The 21,726-nt window shown below is 52.5% G+C and overlaps 2 protein-coding genes across 2 annotated transcripts in view; one reads left to right on the top strand and one right to left on the bottom strand.

Annotated features, from left to right (window-relative positions):
- The window catches only part of ARID3B (AT-rich interaction domain 3B), a 208,617-nt gene that overhangs the window by 130,051 nt on the left and 56,840 nt on the right, over positions 1–21,726 (top strand). The gene's annotated exons all lie outside the window — the stretch shown is intronic.
- Positions 161–3,741, bottom strand: LOC130036867 (cytochrome P450 1A1). The gene is made up of 6 exons (XM_056128785.1): positions 2,902–3,741; positions 2,115–2,241; positions 1,948–2,037; positions 1,734–1,857; positions 1,537–1,623; positions 161–1,378 (listed from the first exon to the last, which is right to left on the bottom strand). Exons 1-6 carry the CDS (start codon positions 3,736–3,738, stop codon positions 1,069–1,071), a joined length of 1,575 nt encoding a protein of 524 aa, XP_055984760.1. The 5' UTR covers positions 3,739–3,741; the 3' UTR covers positions 161–1,068.

The following is a 21,726-nucleotide window of genomic DNA, read 5'->3' as shown; positions in this document are numbered from 1 at the left end:
CCTGGCGGTGCTCGGGGGACCATATGGGATGCTGGGAATTGAACCTGGGTCGGCCGCGTGCAAGGCAAATGCCCTACCCACTGTGCTATCGCTCCAGCCCCAATAACTGTATTTCAAGTGACTCAATAAAACAAATGAAAACTAAATATATTTAGATAGTATCTTTATTTAGCCCAGATAATTTTTTCCTTATACATTTCTGAAACTTGCATTGGAATTTTCTCAACTGCAGTTAATTTTTTTTTTCTCAAGCTCTCAAACACAGTCAGTGGAAACATGTGAGTACAATGCAGACTAAAACGAACAGGCTAAAACAAAGTATGTGTCCTTGCTCCCACATACTTTAAAAGTGCATTTTATTTAATACAAGGCATAGAGAAGGGAGAGCAGAAGGTGCTGAAATACCAGATGTCAGTCCCCATGTGGTCCCAACCCCTGATTCAGGCACTTTCTTGGCCCCCGCTCAGACCATGAGTTCCAGCCCTTCAGCATCAGTCCAGGGGCCCGGCCTGGCTCTGAGGAGGCAGCCCTGTTCCCGCTTGCAGGGAGGGTGGAGGGAAACGAGCTTCCCCCAACACAGAGTACAGACCTGTGGGTCAGCTTTGCTGAAGTGGGGAGATCAGCCATGGCAGTATCACAGGCTGCATCTTCCCTTCACTCTGAACAGCTCTCAGCGGTTGAAGAACTTGGCCAAGCTCTGTTGTGGCCCACCCTACACAATTCTCAAGTGAGTCACAGAGAGCCAGCAGGACCTGGGGCTCTCCAGAGCCACCTGGACCTGGGGCTTTCCTCTGAGGGTTCCGGATGCCCAAGGACCTCCTAAGCCCAGCAGGCCTCCTAGCTCAAACATACTTCAGAGGGCTCCATTAGCACCTGCAACTTCTGCCAACATGCACTGTCTATGATCAGGACACAGTTCAGAGGAGAGAGGCAAGCATGACCCCCCTCAGGCTTGTCCATAGCTCAGACTATCAAAATCAGCCAGCCCAATATCTGTGTTTCCACTGAAGCTTTGAAACCCCGGGGATAGTCCCCAGGCTGAGTGTCCAGAAAAACCAAGTAGACAGTCTAGGAGGTGGGGATCTCAAGCCCCTCAGAGCGTGTGTGCGCCTGGAAGTGATGGCAGCGGGCGTGCTTCATGGTCAGCCCGTAGAGGGGGGTCATGTCCACCTTAACACCTGGAGTCACACTGAACTCTATCCTCTGCAGCAAGATGGCCAGGAAAAGGAAGATCTCCCAGCGGGCAATGGTTTCTCCTACACACTTCCGCTTGCCCAGGCCAAAGAGCATCATCTTCTCACTCAGCATCTTGTCAATGGTGCCAGTGGCAGTGAGAAACCTTTCTGGCCGGAAGACAGACGGGTCACCCCACAGCTGCCTGTCAACAGAGAAAGGCAGCTGAAGTGGGAACTCAGAAACATCCTGGGGATTTATCCAGCCCCAAGAGGAAGACATTGGCAAGTGGGCACTGGGGGCCAGCAGTGTCTGAAGCCATCAGGAGAAATGAGGTTTCCTTGTCCCCCACCCCAAACTTACGGGTCATGGTTGATCTGCCACTGGTTCACAAAGACACAGCGTTCCTTGGGGATATAGAAACCGAGCAGACTGGTGTCTCTGGTGGTACTGGGGAAATAGGAAACTGTATCAGACCCCAACTCCCCATCCTGTCCCTCCACCGTTCCCACCCAGCTCTGGGACAGAAGGTGGAGAAACAATGAATTGTGGGGCCTCACCTATGGGGGATGGTGAAGGGGAGGAAGGAGGAGTGTCGGAAGGTCTCCAGGATGAAGGCCTCCAGGTAGGGAAGCTGGGGTCTGTCCGAGAGCCGGGGCTGCCGTGCTCCACCAATCACCGTGTCTGCCAAAGACAAAGGGCCAGAGATGAACGGGCAGCCCAGACTGGCCAGGCCCCTGGTCCTTAAGCCCTTTGAAGGAAGCCGCCACCTACCCAGCTCCTTCTGGATCTTTTTCTGTACATTGGGGCTTGTCACCAGGTAGAGGAGCGCCCAGGAGATGGCAGTTGTGACCGTGTCAAACCCTGGCAAACAGAAGGAGAAGTTAGGCTTCAGGCAGTGGGGCACTTGGGTCCAGGGAAGACCCAGGGACAGCTCTCACCAGCTCCAAAGAGATCCATGACCACATTGACTATCTTCTCATCAGACAGCCGGATGTTGGCGTTCTCATCCAGCTTCTTGTCCTGACAGTGCTCAATCAGGCTGTCTGTGATGTCCCGGATGTGTCCCTGGGGAAGGAGGGCTCCCAGGGGAGCGGGATCTCAGATACGATACAGACCTACCTTAAACACCCCTTAGACCCTCTATTCAAGAGGAGACTCCGTGATATGGCACATATCCCATCCCGGCTTGCCCAAGTCTCTCCTTCCTGCTTCAACATTTGGACTGTCCTAACCAAAGGACATTCAACAGAGGCTGGCTCCATTGCCATCTACACCTGCTGTTTATGCCTTTCTCTACCATGAAGCCAGGGAACTAACTCATTAACTCTTTCTGGTTCTCAACTGTCCTAGGGTCCTCATGGACTGACAGTCTCATGAATACTGCTGGTAATGGGAAAAGCAAAAAGTAGCTTGCCCCCGCCAAGAATCAAGTCAAGGCTGGAGCAGTAATACAGTGGGGAAGGCACTTGCCTTGTACACTGCCACCCTGAGTTTGATCCCCAGCACCACATATGGGCCCTCAAACTCCACCAGGAGTGATTTCTGAGCACAGAGCCTGGAGTGAGTCCTGAGTCGTGACTTCCAGGTGTGGGCACCCTCCTGTCCCCCCAAAAAAGATGGAATCAAGTCCACAGCACTATAAGCTTCAGCATCCCAGGGAGGAAGCCCCTCAAGCCTGCTGAACCCCAAACTCTCTGACCCCCGCTGCCTCTCCCCGGGCCCTACCTTTTCAAACTTTTTGTAGTGTTCCTTGACCATCTTCTGCATGAAGTCATAGAACTTCTTATTCAAGTCCTTGAAGCTGTCCAGGACAGGATTGGGCAGGTAACGGAGGATGGGGATGAAGTCGGCTAGGTTGCCCGAGGCGACTATCTCCCCAAATTCATTACTCAGGTCCACTAAGCTAAGCAGCTCCTGGTCATCATGGTCATAGCGTCGGCCGAAGCATATGGCACAAATGACATTGGCCACAGACACCACTACATATCTATAGGGGTCAAAGTGCCCAGCCCCTGCCATCAGCTCCTGGAACTTGCCAATAAGGTATTGGGCCTCCTTGCTCACGTGCTCCTCCAGGTAGCAGGAGGCTGAGGATGTCGGGTCTGAGGCAATGGCAAAACTCTTCAGGGCATTCTGGGCCAGGCGCCGGCGGGCGGCCCACACGGGGCCCGAGTCTGGGTTGAAGGTCATGCTCTCACCATTTGTGATCAGGGTGAAGCTGTAGAGGTCAGGACGGCCTTTGAAGTCATCTCCCTGCCGCACCAGGGCCTGCCGGATGGTGTCCAGGCCGCTGAGCACCACCACCGGGATGCTGCCGATGCGGATCTCCAGCACGTCCCCATAACGCTGGCTCAGCTTCGACAGAACCAGGTGCGGGTTCTTCCCCAACATCAGTGCATGCCCCAGCAGGGGCAAGCCCCAGGGCCCTGGGGGGGTCTTCAGGCCTTTGGGGGTGGGAGGCTTCCAGGTTCTGACTGCCCAGAACACCAGGCAGAAGGTGGCAGTGACCAAGAGCAGCTCCGTGGTGGAGAACGGGACGGGGAATCCCCAAACAGAAAACATGACGAGTAGAGAGGCAGGTGGCTGCTGAGAGGCGGGACAGGAGAAAAAGAAAGATCAAGATATCTGTGTGTGTGTGTGTGTGTGTGTGTGTGTGTGTGTGTGTGTGTGTGTAGTGGGGAAACCAATACCAATACCAATGTCCTAAAGTCTGATCATATTGGACAAAATCATGTGCAAGGCATACGCTTTACACACTGGACTGATTCTACGGCTCCAGGAAAGAGGATACTTTCTTATCCAAACTTTCTCACTGAGCAAGAGGAGTAAGAGGAGGTGGGAGAACCCATTTGCTGAGCTGCTCCTATAAACTAGGACACCCACAGTCATTCATTCCCTCTGACCGTAGCTTCTGAGTCAGGCAGCCATGAGACTCAGAGAAGGAAGTAATTTCCCTAAGGTCACAAAGTCAGGGAGTATTAGACTTATACTCCCAATTCAAATAGCCTAATTCCAGAATACTCTTTTTTTTGGGGGGGGGTGTGAAATGGGGTGGGAGAGAGAGGAGGGTGTTGGGAAGCCACATCCGGTAGTGCTCAGGGCTTAATCCTGGCTCTTTACTAAGGGATCACTCTTGGAGAGGCTCAAGAGAGCATCTGAAGTGCCAGATATCAAACCTGAGTCAGCATAGACTCCATGCAAAGCAAGCAACTGGCTGACCCATGGTGCTATCTCTCTGATCCCAGAATTCCCTTTCTTAACTATTGTGACAGTCTTAAACATTTTTCTCTAGACACCAGCCTGTGATTTCTAGATAGAACTGTACAATTTTTTTGTTTTTGGCTTTTGGGCCACACCCAGCTGTGCTCAGAGGTTACTTCTACCTCCTGCACTCAGGGAATCACTCCTGGCAGTGTTTGGGGGACCAAATGGGACCCAAGGATCATATACAAGGCAAGCACCCTGCCCGCTGAACTGTCTCAAGCTAGCCCCCTTACTTCATATCTTTCTAAATGTCCACTGTCCACTGTCCTCCCGTTATTCATCGATTTGCTCGAGCGGGCCCAGTAATGTCTCCATTGTGAGACTTCTTGTTACTGTGTTTGGCATATTGAATACTCTCAGTAGCTTGCCAGGCTCTCCGACTTCAAATCTACTCACTCAGCATCATCCCAGATAATGTGAAAATACAGGTTTTATTTCCCCTCCCTTCCAACATATATCAAAAAAACACACCATATCAGGGCCGGAGTGATAGTACAACAAGTAGAATTCTTGTCCTGTATGGGACTGACCTGGGTTCTATTCCCAGCACCCCATATGGTTCCCCAAGTACCCCCAGGAGTGTCCCTGAGCACAGAACCAGGAGAAATTCCTGAGCACTGCTGGGTATGGTCCCCCCCCCACCAAACAAAATCCAAAATCCAAATGTACCACCTCCAATCTCTCAAGGACCATCCATCACACTTGGGAAAATGCGGCTTTCAACGCTAGAAAGTATCTGCTCCTTTAACCACAATTTGGGGGAAATAGCCACCTGAGGGGGCATTAACCTGTCTAAAATCTCCCAGTACTATATGAGAGCCAAGAGCTGACCTCTCTGGGAAAGTTCTCTTGGAAGTTTCCAGTTCCAGTTGAAGACAGGTTAGATCAACCTGGAAATGGAACTAGCCCAAATCCTCATCTCTTTGCTGCTGAACTACAGGACCTAGGAAATCTTCCAGACCAGACCCTGAGACAGGGAAGGAAGTGAACAGGGGGCTAGAAGCCACTAAGTCCCTGCTCCCTGCTTTTCACCAACCCACACTTTATTTATTTATTGCTTTTTGGGTCACACCAGGTGATGCTCAGGGGTTACTCCTGGCTCTGTACTCAGGAATTCCTCCTGGCAGTGCTCGGGGGACCATATGGGATGTCGGGGATAGAACCATATGGGAACCCTACCCACCAAACTCTCTCTCCAGCCCCACCAACAACCCACACTTTAAAAGCAGATGGAGGGGGCCTGAGAGATAATACAGCTAAGACAGCTAAGATAAGGAATAGGGTAGGCTGACACAGATTAAATCCCCGGCACCTCATATGGTTCCCCAAACTCTACCAATCCCTGAGCACAGAGCCAGGAGTACGGTCTGAGCACTGCCAGATGTAACCCCAATTCAAATAATAATAATAATAAAAAAAAAACAGAAGTAGTTGGAGATCACCTGATTGAGGATCCATGTCACAAAACTCCAGGCCAGGGATTTTGCTGGCACCATTCTCAATGAATGAGTAATGTCTGGACCTCAGCTTAGCCAGGCAATGCGTGAGCAGAGAATAAGGGAGAGCTTCCACCAAACCAGGACTGCAAGAAAACTCTAGACTGGAATTCCAGGAATTAGAAATGGATTCATACAAACTAGGCTCATGACAATCCATGTTCCAGCCTGGGTCTAGAAGGAATGTGCAAATTCATGACTTGAAGGTCTCTTCAAAGTCGCAACCGGTGCCCTGGATTGGAAGTCAAGAGAGCCAGGCTCCCAGGATTTGAATTGGGCACTTTGCATTTCTAGGTTTTCATCACCTGAGACAGGTGGGACCCGATCTCTAATTCAGTGTGACACACTGGATCTCAGGGAAGATCCAGATCCAGTCAGGTAACCTCTCAGCTTGTCCTATTGGGTTCCCAAGAGAAGAACCACACAAACTGGGCTGTCCATAAGCTTCACAGACTCAACTAGGGTGGCTACATCTGCCTGCGGGGGAGGGGGGCTTTCTGGAAGAGCTCAGTCCCAGAGCACGCTTGAACCCTGATTCCAGGAGCCTACTAGGAGGAGTGCCAGACCCTGGTGTGCAGTGCTGTCCCCTTCTACACAGTGGAGGACCTCCAACACTAGGGGGATGGTAGGAAGATGAGAGACTCGGGGCAATGGTGTCCAGCTCCTGGGAGTTGGCAAATTCTCCTCCAGACTGTTTCCAGCACAGACAAAAGAGACAGTCAGCCAAAGTGGGTGTCAGAAACTCCTGCACAGACCCAGTTCCTCTGTCCCTTGCAGTACATCTGCTTCAGATGAGCTGAGCCAACCCTTGGGAGGATAGAAGCAGTCCGGGGTAGCTTTAAAATAAAGTCATATAGGGGCCAGGTGTAGCAGGTAGGGTTTGTGCCTTGCATACGGCCAACCTAGGTTAGATCTCAGGCATCCCATATGGTTCCCCAAGCACCGTCAGGAGTGATTTCTGAGCACAGAACCAGGAGTAACCCCTAAGCATTACAGGGTGTGGTTCCCTCCACACACACCCCCAAGAAAAGCCAGACACAGCTGGTAAGAACCCAAGCTTCCAGGCCAGAGAGCAAGTTCAGGACTTAAAAGCCTGTATCTGACCCTGACCCACTCAATCCCCAGCACTCATATGCTTGGGAATGCACATCTCCAGGGAGTAACCCCTGAGCACCTCTGGGTGTGGTACAATCCCCCACAGAGTCCAAGCTGTCCCTCCATCCACACTGGTCACCTCTCACCATTCATCATAGCCTGGTGGAAGGAATGTCCACATTCCCCTCTTCCCATAGCAAGTGTGGTAGTGTGTGTGGGGGGGGGGTTCTCAGAGGGCTGTGAGGCTGAGGCTGGAGAAGGGGTCCTGGAGGCCCAAGAGAGGACATCTCCAACTAGCATTCGGAGCTGGCTGTGAGACCTTGGACAAGTCCTGCTCTTCCCCAGACCTCAGTCGCCCCCCTGGGAAACTGTCCTGCCTGGATATTAAGGGCACTAAGTTTCCTTCTGTTTTCACCGGGTGTGGTTGGACTACACCCCACAGTGCTCAGAGCTTATTTCTGGCTTTGTGCTCAGGGTTCGCTCCTGGCTAGGCTGGGGTCCTGGGGCTCAAACCCAGGTCCACCCCTTGCAGGGCAAGTGCCCTACCAGCTGTGTAATCTCTCAGACCTCAACCTCCTTTTTTTGAGGCGTTAAATAAGAAGGGGTAAAGGACAAGGCAGCGGGCTGTGCAGGGGAACACTCACCTATTGCTGGGAGGAGAGGCCGAGCCGAGTTGAGAAGAGTGGGCTCTGTGCAAGGACCCAAGGGCAGACTCAGAAGAACTGTTACCTTGAAAATGAGCCTGAAGGCACCCGCGCCACCTTTATAGGCTGTGTGTGGCCACGCCCCTGAGCCCAATGGGGGTGGGGCGGTGGGGGGCGAGAGTGGGGGGGTCTTTCCCGGCGGGAGAGGAAATGGGGTGAGAAGGAGGGGGGACAGGTTGGAAGACACTGCGGGGGGGGGGGGGGGGACTCCTCTTGCAAGTGATTGCATTTAAAGGGATAAGGGTGGGAAAATTCGAGGTCCAAAGTGTCCCGTGGAGAGCGCAAACCCAGCTTAGGAGGCTACAAGGAGGGGCGGTGGAATACTGCTGGAAGACCCCCGAGTGAGGACCATTCTCCCGGACACTCGGACCTCTCACCCTCATTTTGCACCTACAACGAGGGGGACGTGCCTGTACGCCCCCTCGCCGCTAGCGGACCCGACTCGGGCGGGCACGGGCGGGGCTCCGGGGCGGGGCTGGAGGGGGGGGCGATCTCTTCCCCCATCCCCGGATTACTCAGTCCGGTTCGCGTGACAAGCGCGGCGACCCCAGCCCCGAGGTCACGGGGCCGGAAGGCCAGAGGCGCCGATGGGCTGGACGCGTCCCCCAGCGCCCGGGCGGCTCCCGGAGGTCCGCAGGCGGCCCCCCCACCCATCTGGCGCGTGTGCGGTGCGCGTCTTCTGGGGCGCGCTCCCCAGGGTCTGGGTGCAGCCGCTGCGCACTTTTGCGGACGCTGCTAACCTGCAGCCGGGCCCCATCGGCCCTCGAGTCTCCCTCTGAGCCCCTGGGGTCGCTTAGTGCTTCGGCGGAGCCGAGGAACCCATCGCGCGGCGAGTGGGCTGCACCGCTGCCCCCGCTCCGTCCAGGATTAGAGGGAGACCTTCGCGCGGGGCAGGACGGGCACCTGGGGACCCAGGTGTGTGTGTGGGGTGGGGGTGGGGGTAAGGGATGGGGGCCTGGAGCAGATGCCGCTGCCACCAGCGTGCACGTGTCTGGTGCAGCCCTCCTGGGGGCATAGGTCACGCGGCCCGTCTCCGCCCCACCTGGCCGGGGGCACGGTGCCCGGGAGTTGCGTGACAAGGGCGCGAGGCCGGCGCAGCCACACAACCGCCCAACTCCGGAGCGGGCCGGGGCACAGTCACGCGAGGCGCCAGGGGAGCCAGGGGAGCCGGGGAGCCGGGGAGGGGCGCTTAAAGGACCTGTCGCTCCCGTAAGAGGTCGGGGTCGGAGAAGGAGGGGGTGGGGAAGGGAGAGAACCCGTCGAAAGCCTCTCGGGTGCGCAATTGGAGAGGGGTGGGGGGCGGGGAGGGGGCGGTGCAAACCCCGGGGTTTGCGTGCCAAGCTCTGCTTGGCCTGCAATCCGCGGCTGCGTGTGAGCGTATTTTCGGTCCACGCCTGCGGCCGAACACGCAGCCCCAGCGCCGCCCGGTTCGCCCGGCTGTCTCCAGGCTCCCGCGGAGCCCTGCGGACCTGGGATGTCCAACGTCTTGGCACGTCTCGTCCAGCCTGTGCCCTCACCCGCGCCTCCGCCATGCCCCCCACCCCTACCCCCAGCCAATGACCCGGGCCAGAACACAGCCTCACCCTACCCCCTCACCTCCCACTCGGGTGTTGCAAAAATGCTGCTGTGTGCCAGGCGCTGCTGTGAGCAGTTTGCGATTGATGGAGAAGGGGATCAGGGCGCCTCACCTCCAAGGCGGCCCAGCGCCTACTCAAGTAGTCATGGAGGTGCACAGACATCCGAAGAATAAATGCTGAGGGCCTGAGAGGGCTCCACGCGGGGTGAGGACAGGCTTTGCATGCAGGAGGTCCCAATTTATCCAGCCTCAGGACCCTGCCTCTCCCCTCCTTCACCACCAGCACTAGTGAGAGTGACCCAGAGTGCAGAGCCAAGGATAGTCAACAATCGCCACCTGTTGTGGCCCAAAAACAGTAACAGCAAGGCAGAATAAGTATGAGCAGTGATCCCGAACAGAAAAGACCAAGCTCAAGGTCTTACTCAGGGCACGTGGTCATGCACCTGTGGAGTTCTCCTGAAAGTTAGTGGTACCAAGGAGTCTTGGTGGGGCCTATCTGGGTGCCCTGCTGAGGGACCTGAGACTTCTTGTGAGGTGAAGAAGCTGTAGGGGTGAAGCAAGCAGCTTCTCTGGGCACCTTGCTGACCACACAGAAGCATATCCTGTGTCCCAATTCCTTCCCACCTGTTACTTTGGTAGGGGGCGGGGGCACACTTAGCAGTGCTCAGGGCTTACTCCTGGCTCTGCACTCAGGGATCACTCTGGTAGAGCTCAGGGAACCATGTGGAACGCCCAGGATCAAACCCTGGTCCCCTGCCTGCAAGGCGAGTGCCCTACCCACTATACTATTGCTCCGGCCTCAGCATGGTTTTTTCAAAAGTGCAAAATCTCATTCCGTTCCTTTCGGAAGTGTCCATCACTCTAAGAATAGAAGCCACAGCTCTGTGACGTACCTCTAGATAAGCCTACCCACCTATATTTGTCCTCTCCCCTACTTTGTCTCAACTGAAACATCACTTCCTCTGGGAAACCTTCCTGAATTCTCTCCCAAGTCAGTTTTCTCCCTGCTCCATGTGTGGCATTTCCCCAAGGTAATTCTCGGGACAATTGATCCTTGCTAGGATGCTGATCCAGCGGGTCACTCTTTCCTCTATGCCCTCATACAGAAAACCAACCTGTGGAAATGCAAAGCCAAGACCTCAAAAGATGTTGATACCTGGGAGAGGCATTAGGCACAGGTGTGTCATCAGGCCTAGGGCTAGGGCACCTGGCCAGGGCAATCCTGGACACAGAATGCAGTTGCTGTGATGGTGGACTTCTGCTCAGAGACAGGGATGAGGCATGCATTGCTGGGCTTCCCTTGCACACAACACTCTCCCATTTATTCTATGTTTATGTCTCTGATTCAGTCCGATGCCCAAGAAAAATCTGTCCTTCCATCCCAGTTGAAGCTAGAGCCACTGAGAATAGAAAGAACCTACATGGGGGGCCCGAGAGACAGTATAGCAGGGAGGGCTCTTGCCTTGTGCATGGCCCACCTGGGTTCGATCCCCAGCATCCCATATAGTCCCCTGAGCACTCCCAGGGGTGATTCCTGAACAGAAATGGGAATAAACACTGAGCATTGCCAGATGTGGTCCAAAAACTTAACAGCAATAAAAAGGCACTTGTCCTCCAGGCAGCCAACCCTAGTTCAATCCCAACATAATATACAAAATGTTCTCTGGCCTTCTGAGAACAGAGCTGAGTACCCCTAAGCACTACTAGTGTGGGAGGAAGGAAGAAAAGGAGGGGAAAATAAAATAATAACCAGAGAGATAGTACAGTGAGTAGGGCTCTTGCCTTGCATGCAGCCAACCCAGGTTCAATCTCCAGCATCCCATATGGTCCCATGAGCACTGCCAAGAGTAATTTTGAGTGCAGAGCCAGAAGTAAGTCCTGAGCATTGAGGGGTGTGGCCAAAAAAAAAACCCCAGGGAACAAATAAAATAGAAAATAAAAGGAGAGGAGAGGAGAGAAAAGGAGAGGAGAGGAGAGGAGAGGAGAGGAGAGGAGAGGAGAGGAGAGGAGAGGAGAGGAGAGGAAAATGTTCTTTAAGTAACTCAACCTCAGAGAAATTTTCTACCTTGTTTCCTTCTCCCTTTCTCAGCTAGAGAGATTGATCCTTGACGGGGGCCAAGCCAGCTCACATGCCAAGTCAAAGTAGAGCCTGAATTCCAACCCCTTCAGGCCACGACTCTCCAAACCATGGTTTTCTAGCTCAGACAAACAGCCATGCTGTAGGAGGCCAAAAAACGAAAAAGAAAAAACACAGGCTCAGCCTCTGGGCCAGGCCTTCATCTTCCCTGGACAAAAGTTCAGCGCTTTAGGGGTCTGGGAGTCTTTATCATCATCAATCCCTATCTCTGTGAATAGCTTGTGAGATGAAAGGGGAATCTGAGGAGCGTAGAGAAAGAGGGAGCGAGGTGGGAAGTTAGAGGACCTTGGCCTGGAGCTGAACAACCAACCCTGGGTCAAAGTTTGCCTGCCTTTGCGTGAGAAGCTCTTTGGCTAGGATCCCCTGGGTTTCCATGCCAGGAACGCAGAGGCGGTGGGAGGGGGTGGGGGTTGCAGGGGGGGGGAACCGCATGGGAGTGGAGAGGGCCCTGGACTGGAGGGACAGAGACAGCTGAGGATCTGGCTCAGGAGAGTGGGCCTGAAGCTGGGGACAGGGGCGCCCCACATGGAAGATCAGGACTGCGCCCAAGAGCCTCTGCTGCGTCTGGGAAGGTTCTTCCAAGAAGGGGCCAGAGGTGGACTGGCAGGGGGGCTGAAAGCTGAAGGGAGTGTGGGGGGATGAGGGGTAGAAAGGGCTTTTTGTCACGTGAGGGGCACACGCCAAGACTGCGGGCAGGAGGGCGATTAGTGAGAGAGGAGCGGAGGTGGGGGGGGGATGCTCAGGCTGAACCCCAGGCAGGGTGCCCACTCCGCCCTGCACCCGGCGCCCGCCAGAGAGGCTTGGTATGCAGGGTCCCAGGCTCAGATGGGTCAGCCCTCGGCTCCCAGTGGTCATCAAGTGAACTCCCTGTCCCTGGCAATCTCGGTCTCAGCCTACTGTGCTGTGACAGTGACTAAGACTGCTCCGACTCTCCCCGAGATCTGGCTTGAATCATGAATCATGTTGCTCCAGTTCATGGACCCTGGAGCCCTTTGGTCTGCACCTGGCACAATGTCCGTGCCGCTTCTTTGGGCCTTGTCACTTGTGTTGTCCTTCAGAGATCACCCCATTCCGATTCTCAGCCAATGGGGTTGGTGCAGCTGAGTAGTCAACCTAGGGTGGACATCTGACCCCAGATTACCAGACTGTCTAGCCCAATGAGCAACCCCCCACCTGCCCGAGGTTTCTGGGAAACTGTCAGAAGAAAGGCTCATTCTGCCAGGAGTGACCGTACTGGTTGAAAATAAGTGGGCCTGGGCACTGGAGAGATAGCACAGCGGGTAAAGTACTCACCTTGCACGCAAACAGCCCGAGTTTCACCCCTGGCATCCCACATGGTCCCCCCACTCTCCATCCCAGCCAGCAGTGATCCCAATGTGTCAGAGCCATGAGTAAGCCCTGAGTGCAGCTGAATGTGGCCCCAAATCAAACAAACGAAAGAATTGACAGAGGACTAGCGTGATAAGACAACGGGTGGAGTGTTTGCCTTGCCAGCAGCAAACCTAGGTTCGATCCCCGGCATCCCATATGATCCCCTGAGAACCACCAGGAATAATTACTGAGTGTAGAGCCAAGGTCACACCCTGGGCATCGCTGGGTGTGACCCAAAAAGCCAAGCGAAACAGAAAGAAAGAAAGAAAAAAAGACGAAGAAAGGAAGGAGAGAAATAAATATGGAAAGAAAAAGAAAGAAAGAAAGAAAGAAAGAAAGAAAGAAAGAAAGAAAGAAAGAAAGAAAGGAAGAAAGGAAGAAAGAAAGAAAGAGAAAAAAGAAAGAAGGAAGGAAGGAAGGAAGGAAGGAAGGAAGGAAGGAAGGAAAGAAGGAAGGAAGGAAGGAAAGAAGGACGGACAGAGAGCAGCCTCCTGGTTAGAGGTTTTGGTGAGAGGTCTTGGTAGGCAGAGCACCAGGTCCAAGAGCATTGGTGGCTGGGATTCCCCCAGCCCAGATCCTTCCGTGCCTCCTAGGCAGGCACTTCTCATTTATACCTGGAGGAGGGGCGAGCAGGCCCAGGGATCATCCCTGCCTGGCCCAACTGAACCATCCTCCTTCAAGTCACCTTTGCTTCTGATCAGGCCAGCATGGCTGTGTGGTCACATGGCCAACACCTCCACCCGCTTCACTACAAAGCCTCCTGGTTCTCTCAACAGGCGCTGGCTTCTCCCTCCCCAGCACCCCATCCCAGGCCAGCACAGCGCCGCAGCAGCATGGGAACAAGAGCTGTGAAGTCACCACTCCTGGAACCCCACAGAGCAGGGGGCAAGAGGTGGCTCAGAGGAGGAGAGGGGTGCCAAAGGAATTCCATTTTCCCTTCTCTTCTTCCTTTAACAGCATCAAGCAAGAGTCAGCTGGACCCGCCTTACGGGGCAGGAGCAGATGGATTCCCTGGGGTTGGCAGTTGCCTTGACCCTTACGAATTGTTTGCCAAGGCTGTGACTGTGAAGCAGGTGGAGGGGAGTGTTCAGCCCCCTGAAGGGAATGAGTGTTCAGCAGGTTCCAAGAATGAGGTTCCCAAGGGACAGGCACCCGTTTCAGTAGAAACAGAGGTTTGCTGATGACGAGCTTCCTTGCCTGCTCACGAAGAGAATGAGGGCCCTGTTTCGTCATTGGGTGATTCTAGAACCCTCCCAGATCTTGTTCAGACCTGTCGGGGATACAACAGCCAGTGACAGAGACTGCACAGCCCACTTACGAACCTTCCCCATGGCCCACCATCACAGACACCCAATGGTCATTCCTCCCCGGCTTGATTTTCCTTCCTTCCCAACACCCTTTCCCAACCTCACTTGTAAACATAACCCACATCTTCCTTTCTTTGGGAGGCTCGTCCAGCACTAGAACTGCAGAGAGGGCCGTGGCTAGTCTGACTTGGTCTTCTGGCTCTGCTGCCTTGCTGGGGTTGGATGAAACCTGGGTCTGGGGACCAGGAGTGTGGTTCAAGTGGCCGAGCGCATCCATGCCTGTGTGAGGATCCCCAGTACTGTGTACTCCCCACAGCCCCACCAGGTGTGGCCCTGCTGGCCCTGGAGTTTCACTGGGAGTGACCCCAGACTCCAAGATCCCTCTGGTATAGCTCCCATAACAATAACAACACGAACCTGGATTCATAACATGACTCTGACCAATAATATGTAGAAACTCCCTGAGAGAGGGGCTAGAGTGATAGTATAGTGGGTAGGGCCCTTGCTTTGCATGCTGCCGACCTGGGTTAGATTCCCGGCATCCCATATGGTCCCCTGAGCTCCGCCAGGAGTGATTCCTGAGTGCAGAGCTTTGCCTGGTGTGTCCCAAAGCAAAGAAATGTACAAAGTATGGGTAAGATGTCAAGAATCCACCGAAGTCCAGTATAGTACCACAGGACCAGCCAGGAAGAGAAGCCCTCACTGTCTTGTTGAGATAATAGATACGTACATAATAGATACTGAATAAATCTGAATAAATATTGAATAGATACTGATAATTGTAACAATGATAGCTTGTGGATCCAGAGAGATAGCACAGTGGGTAGGGCCCTTGCCTTACACACAGCTGGCCTGGTACAGTCCCTGGTGCCACATATAGTCCCTCAATCTCTGCCAGGAGTGAACCCTAAGCACAGAGCCAGAAGCAGGGACTAAACACTGCCAGGTATTCCCACCCCCAAACAAGCCAAAAGAATTGCTTTCAATTTCTATAACTCCCCCACTTATCACTTAATCACTTAACTTCCCGTTAGTCGTCGATTTGCTCGAGCGGGCGCCAGTAATGTCTCCATTTGTCCCTGTCGCGTGCTAGTGTAGCCCAATGGCATCTCTTCGCTCCGGGAACATGGAGGGCCTCAAACCGATTGTTCATGATCTTGACAAAGAAGTCTGACCATCTGGTAGGTGGGCGGCCACGTGGTCTCTTGACATCCCTTGGAATCCAATCAGTAATAAGTTATAAGTTATTATATTACTTATAACTCCCCCAAAAGCAGAAAATACCCAAAGCTGAACCTTCACAGTTCTGTTTGTATTGTTTGTATAGGCTAGCATGTCTTCTTGTGAACACATCAGTTCAGCAAAGTTTTCTCTGCTCTTGAAGGAACAGCACACGAGCTTGGAATACCTTCTTTGCAAGAGGATGGTCACAAACTCCAATCCCTGAGGCGGGAGAGACAGTACAGGAGTCGAGGCCCTTGCCTTGCCCACGACCAACCTTGTTTACACTCCCCAGCACCACACAAGTTCCCCCTCCCTGAGCACCATCAGCAGGGGTCACTTTTGAGCACAGAGCTAGGAGTAGCCCCTGAGCACCATCAGGGTCAGTCCAATAACTACTCCCTCCCCACCCCGCCACGATAACAACCTCAGATCTGGGGGGCCCCACATGCAGAGCTCAGTGACCACAGCTCTGCTCTTCAGCCTTCATGCCTGTCATTTATGCTGCCACAAGCAATTTCCAGCTGCACCACAAACACAGAGAGTCCTCGTGAGCACTGCAATAAAATATGTGCGTGAGCCCCAAGGCCAAGAAGTGCAACCTCTGACAAGTGTGTGCAGGCACCACACCTAAGGGAGTGCACGCCCCAAGACGAGTGTGTGAGCTCTAGACCTGATGAGCGACCTCCCGGCAGGCACCACCACTGAAACTGTAACTGGAGCAGGAGAGAGCTCAATGGGCTGGGCACATGTTTAGCATGCAACTGGGGTTCAATCCCTAGCTCTGCAGGAGAGGCCCTGAGCACCACTGGGTGTAGCCCCCGAACAATGAGCAGCACACTACCTTCAGCCCCCCACCATCACAATAATATTAACAACAGAAAATGGGAAGAAGGAGGGGGAATTAAATTTTAAACATTGCTATTATTATTATTATTATTGATGGAGGCCATACCTGGCAGGGCTCGGGGCTTACTCCTGGCTCTGTGTTCAGGGATCACTCCTGGCAGGCTCAGGTGACCATATGGGGTGCTGGGGAGCTTCTGTACTCTCTGGCATCCCAATTTTGTTGCTTTTTGGGGCTAACTCTTGACTCTGTGCTCAGGGATCACTCCTGATGGTGCTCAGGGGACCAAATGGGATGCCTGGGATTGAACTTGGATTAGCTACATGTAAGGCAAATGCCCTGCCTGCTATACTGTCGCTCTGGGCTGGGGCTTAACATTTTTTTTCTAAGTTATATTTTATTTATTTTCTTTTAATTCATGGCTTGGGGCCATATTGGCTCCGCTCAGGACTAACTCCAAACAGGAACTGAGAAAAAGTTTCCCTGCCAGAACCTGAGGCACCAAATATCTCTCTCAGTCTGAAAGGATAAGTGGAGAGAAGAGAAAAAGCACATAGGAAACGTTATTCTGCTCAGGGCTTGAAGTCTAACTGCCTCCTGTGAGTCTTTAACGCTCTGTGGCAGATCCCCATTTGAGGGATGAAGTTTTTATAAATCCTTTCTCAGTGAACACTGGGTGCCAATGCAGGGTCGTAGAGGAGTGAAGAAAAGCTGAGTAAGACTCAACAGGAGCTCAGGACCCAAAGAGGAGAGAGCAGGGTGGACACTGTTGGGAGGGAGGGGACAGAATAGGGTCCCAGGGCTCAGTCCTGGTCAGTATGGTGAGGGGGCCAGAACGTTTATCATATGCACAGTTTTAGGATGAGCAAACTCAAGTTCCCAGCAAAGGGGTCAGTATCGAGAGGAATGATGGAATTAGGGACAAGGGCGGGCATGGAGGCAACAGGACAGAGAGGTGAGCAAGATGTACTCTGGGTGGTGAGCAAAGGAGTTTGGTGGGGGATTTGGTTTGTTTTTTGTTTTGCTGTTGGTTTGGGTTTTTGTTTGTTTGTTTGTTTGTTTTTGGGGTCACACCCATTGATGCTCAGGGGTTATTCCTGGCTCTGCACCCGGGAATTACTCCTGACGGTGCTCAGGGGACCATATGGGATGCTGAGGATCAAACCCAGATGGTTGCTTGCAAGGCAAATGCCTACTCACTGTACTATTGCTTTGACCCCAGGAGTTTGGTGTTTTATCCTGAAGTCAATGGGGGAAGGTTAAGGGATTTTTAAAAACTGAAGTAAGGTCCGAGAGATAGTACTTGGTTTGCATGCCATTGACCTTGCTTTAAACCCTGGTACTGCACAGGAGTTTTGCTCCATGGCTTGGAGGCCAGCCACACATTCTAAGGGAAAAGGGAGCTCAGATAGAGAAAGGAGCACCAAATAAAGGGTGTTGGGAAGATCCTCCCAACAGGATGGGAGAAGCATGCTGAAAGTAGACTATAGACCAAACACGATTGCCACTCAATGCCTCTTTCGCAAACCACAACACCCAAAAGGAGAGAGAGAACAAAAGGGAATGCCCTGCCACAGATGCAGGGTGGGATGGGGTGTGGGGGGTGGGAGGGATACTGGGACCCGTGGTGGTGGAAAATGGGCACTGGTGGAGGGATGGGTGTTTGATCATTGTATTATTGAAACCCAAGCACAAAAAATTGTAAATCTACAACTGTACCTCATAGTGTTTCACTAATAAAAATTTTTCTAAATAAATAAATAAACAAACCCTGGTACTGCAAAGTACTTAGTCCCCCAGGACTGTTTAAATGATCCCTGTGTATGGAACTAGTAGTAAGCCCTGAGCACAGTTGGATATGGCCCCCAAAACAAATAAAGACACAGATAAGTTAATTAAAAATGAAGTAGGAGCCAGAACGATTGTAGAGCAGGTAGCATGCTCAACTTGCTTGTGGCCAAACTGGGTTCGATCCTCAGCACCCCGTATGGTCCCCGTAACCCCACCAGGAGTGATCCCTGAGCACACAGGAGTAAGCCCTGTGCACTACCAGGTGTGACCCAAAAAGCAAACAGAAAAGTGAAGTAGTGGGCACATACCTAAATGGCTGAAATGACACAAATAGAAAATAATTTAATTGGTGAGTTTGAGCAACAGTTGGAACTCTTATCTGCTGCGAGTGTGAGTAAAAATGGACCAACTACTTTGGAGGATATTTTGGTGGGATCCACCTGTGATACATGGGGTGCATCCAGGTAAGCTGTTATTCCACTTCTGTCTCCTGCATAGCAGAGATACCACTTAAAGTCGTGCAGGAAAACCCACATCACAGGAAAATCCACATCAGGGCTCACCATAACCAGGACAGAAAGCAAGACCGATGTTAGTCAACAGATGAGTGGCTAAATAAAGCATGGTGGGGCTGGAGCGATAGCACAGCGGGTAGGGAGTTTGCCTTGCATGCAGCCGACCTAGGTTCAATTCCCAGCATCCCATATGGTCCCCTGAGCATCACCAGGAGTAATTCCTGAGTGCATGAACCAGGAGTAACTCCTGTGCCTCGCTGGGTGTGACCCAAAAAGCAATAAATAAATAAATAAATAAATTTAAAAAATAAAGCATGGTGTGTTCTTATTATGGTGAAGCACCATCCATAAAAAAAAAAGGAGGAAATATAACCACCCTCAAGCCTGAAGATGAAGCTCATGAAGAAAAAACAGACACCAGATTCATTTACATTTGAGATGGCAATTTTGGGGTGGGTCCCTACCTCTGGTGGTTGCTCAGGGCTTAATCCTGGCTCTGCGCTCGGGGAATCACTCCTGGCAGATTTTGATATTAATATGTATGGTGCCAGGGGATTGAACCCAGATCGGCTGCACGCAAGGCAAGTGCTCTACCAACTGAATTATTGCTCCAGCCCCTGAAATGATAAACTTTACATTTGATATTTACCATGATAAAAGGAAAAGTGGGGGAGGGCCAGGGAGCTGGCTCAAAGGTCTGGAGCACATGTTTCGCATGCAGGAGACCCAAGCTTGATCTTTGACACCACACAGTCTCCCATTACCACTTAGAGTAACCCTTGAGCACCAAGCCAGGAGTAACAACTGAAGTACCACTGGGAGTGACCAAAAATTTAAAAAAGGCTAAAAGAAAGCATGTGTGTGGATGGGGATATGGTGGAAGCTATCGAACTGCCTGCTCAGAGAGTTCAACTTATATTTGTTTGATTTCGTTTTTGTGTTTTGATTTTGAGTCATACCCGGCAGTGTTCAGGACTTACTAACACTGGCTCTGTGCTCAGGGATCATTCCTAGTGGGCTCAGAGGACCATATAGGATACGGGGTTTTGACACCAGGTCAGCTGCGTGCAAGGCAAGAACTCGACTTTCTGTACTATCCCGCTGTCCCCTCAAAGAGTTCATCTTCATGTCAACTATAGACTTGAATTATTAGTGATTGAACAATGCTTGTCTCTCAACATTCGTTGTGGTAGAATGTATCACTCTAATGCAATGTTTTAATAATAGGACAAAGGAGAAGTGAATGAGAAGGAGGAATGTGGGAGTTTCCTGTGTTCCCACTGAGTTTTCCTGTAAATCTAAAACTGCTGTGAAAAAAATTAAAATCCTGGAGCCAGGGACTGGAGCGATAGCACAGCGGGTAGGGTGTTTGCCTTGCACGCAGCCGACCCGGGTTCAATTCCCAGCATTCCATATGATTCCCTAGCACCGCCAGGAGTAATTCCTGAGAGAAGAGCCGGGAGTAACCCCTGTGCATCGCCGCATGTGACCCCAAAAAGCAAAAAAAAAAATCCTGGAGCCAGAGATATAATAAGGGGTTAAGGGACTTGCTTAGCACGCAGCTAACGCTGGCTTGATCCCTAATACCACAGATGTCAACTGAGCACCATTTAGAGTGATCCCTGAGCACCATTTAGAGTGATCCCTGAGCACAGAGCCAGGAATAAGTCATGAGCACAATTGAGTGTGACCTCAAAACAAGGAGGAAGAGAAGGCGCATAAGGAGGAGGAGGAGGAGGAGGAGGAGGAGGAGGAGGAGGAGGAGGAGGAGGAGGAGATGAAGTGGGAGCATGTGGTGTCACCAGGGACTGAACTCTCACCTCCGGCTTACAAAACAATTGCTCGAAGCCACTGAGCTCTTTATCCCTTGACGATTTCCTGTTGCATGGGCTGAACCCAGACAGAAAACAGCTTTTCCTTTCTTCTCTGCCTGCCCTGGGACTTCTTCACCTTCCAGTTCTGGCCTCCGTGCATGCTCCCAGGCTGATCTGACGTCTCTCTCACTTTCAGGAATTGAAAAACCTATTCCAAGCCAAAACAGAGTTGGCATTTGACCTCCACTGGCCTCTGAGACCCCCCCGCCCAAACACCACAGCATGGGAGAGGAAGAGGCAGGTTCTAGTTTTGCATCCCGAGTCTCCTGCCTCTTGCAACCATCAGGCAAGTGGGAAGGGGGCACTGGAAGAGGAACCAAATACTACAGCTGGTGCTGCTTTAACTTCTCAGTGTGTGTGTGTGTGTGTGTGTGTGTGTGTGAGAGAGAGAGAGAGAAAGAGAGAGAGACAGAGACAGAGACAGAGACAGAGAGACAGAGAGAGATCTGTTGCCAGGTACAGTGTTCAATTCCCAACAGAGCTGCTGGACTCTGGCTGACCCCTTGCCTGGCCCCCTGCTCATTTCTACAAGGTTCATCCTATGGCCCATGACAGCTGGTGTCCCCTCCCCTCAATTGGGAGCCCCTGATGCAATTTAAGTCCCCAACCTTCAGCATGTCCAGCCTGGTGGGCACTAACTTCAGCTATGCAGCCTGCCTGCTGCAGTCCCCTGTCTCGGTCTGTTCACAGATGTTCCTTGGGTCTCTGGGTATGTGTCAGGCCACGGGGGAGGCGGGGAGGGGGGAGTGGTCAGAGCACTGTGTTCTCAGAATTCTGTCACAGCTCTACCACGTTATATAACTTCTCTTGGCCCTGCTGTAAGATGAGAGTAAAATTTTTTAATCTGTAGCCCATGGGATTACTGAGATTGGATTTCGTTGATACTTTATAAAGCTCGTAGAGTGATACCAGCCCGTAAGTGCCATAAGTGGAAAATGCATCAGAGCATGTGAGAAATAAACAGACACGTCTCCCTCACTGCACCCAGTCCTCTGCACTGGTGCTGAGGGACACCGTCCTCCTCTTGTTGGAAGGGCACTCAAAATCTGTGTCTCTTTGGGACTGGAGAGATAGTACGCTTGCTGTGCACACAGCCGACCCGGGTTCAATCCCCGGCATCCCATATGGTCCCTTGAGCACCGCCAGGAGTGATTTCTGAGCATTTCCAGGTGTGCCTCTCCCCCTGCCCCCCTCCCCCGCCCCACAACAAAAAAGTCTGAATCTCCTGGGATTCCTCTCCCTTGACTTTTCAAGATGTATGTCCTTCCTTCCCTAAGCGAGGGGCAGATCACTGGCTTTGCACTCAGGAATTACTCCTGGCGGAGCTCAGGAGATCCGATGGGATGCCCGGG

This window comes from Sorex fumeus, unplaced genomic scaffold, assembly GCF_029834395.1.
Source record: "Sorex fumeus unplaced genomic scaffold, SorFum_2.1 ptg000067l, whole genome shotgun sequence".
Taxonomy (NCBI): Eukaryota; Metazoa; Chordata; class Mammalia; order Eulipotyphla; family Soricidae; genus Sorex; species Sorex fumeus.
This window is presented reverse-complemented; position numbering and strand designations above follow the sequence as displayed.

What these genes read in the sequence shown, in the direction of transcription:
- LOC130036867 (XM_056128785.1), bottom strand. Translation starts at nt 3,738, where the DNA reads ATGTTTTCTGTTTGGGGATTCCCCGTCCCGTTCTCCACCACGGAGCTG. An exon ending in ACTACAAAAAGTTTGAAAAG is followed by an intron (nt 2,242 to 2,901) that starts GTAGGGCCCGGG and finishes CTCCTTCCCCAG; the next exon opens with GGACACATCCGGGACATCAC. An exon ending in AAAGATCCAGAAGGAGCTGG is followed by an intron (nt 1,858 to 1,947) that starts GTAGGTGGCGGC and finishes TGTCTTTGGCAG; the next exon opens with ACACGGTGATTGGTGGAGCA.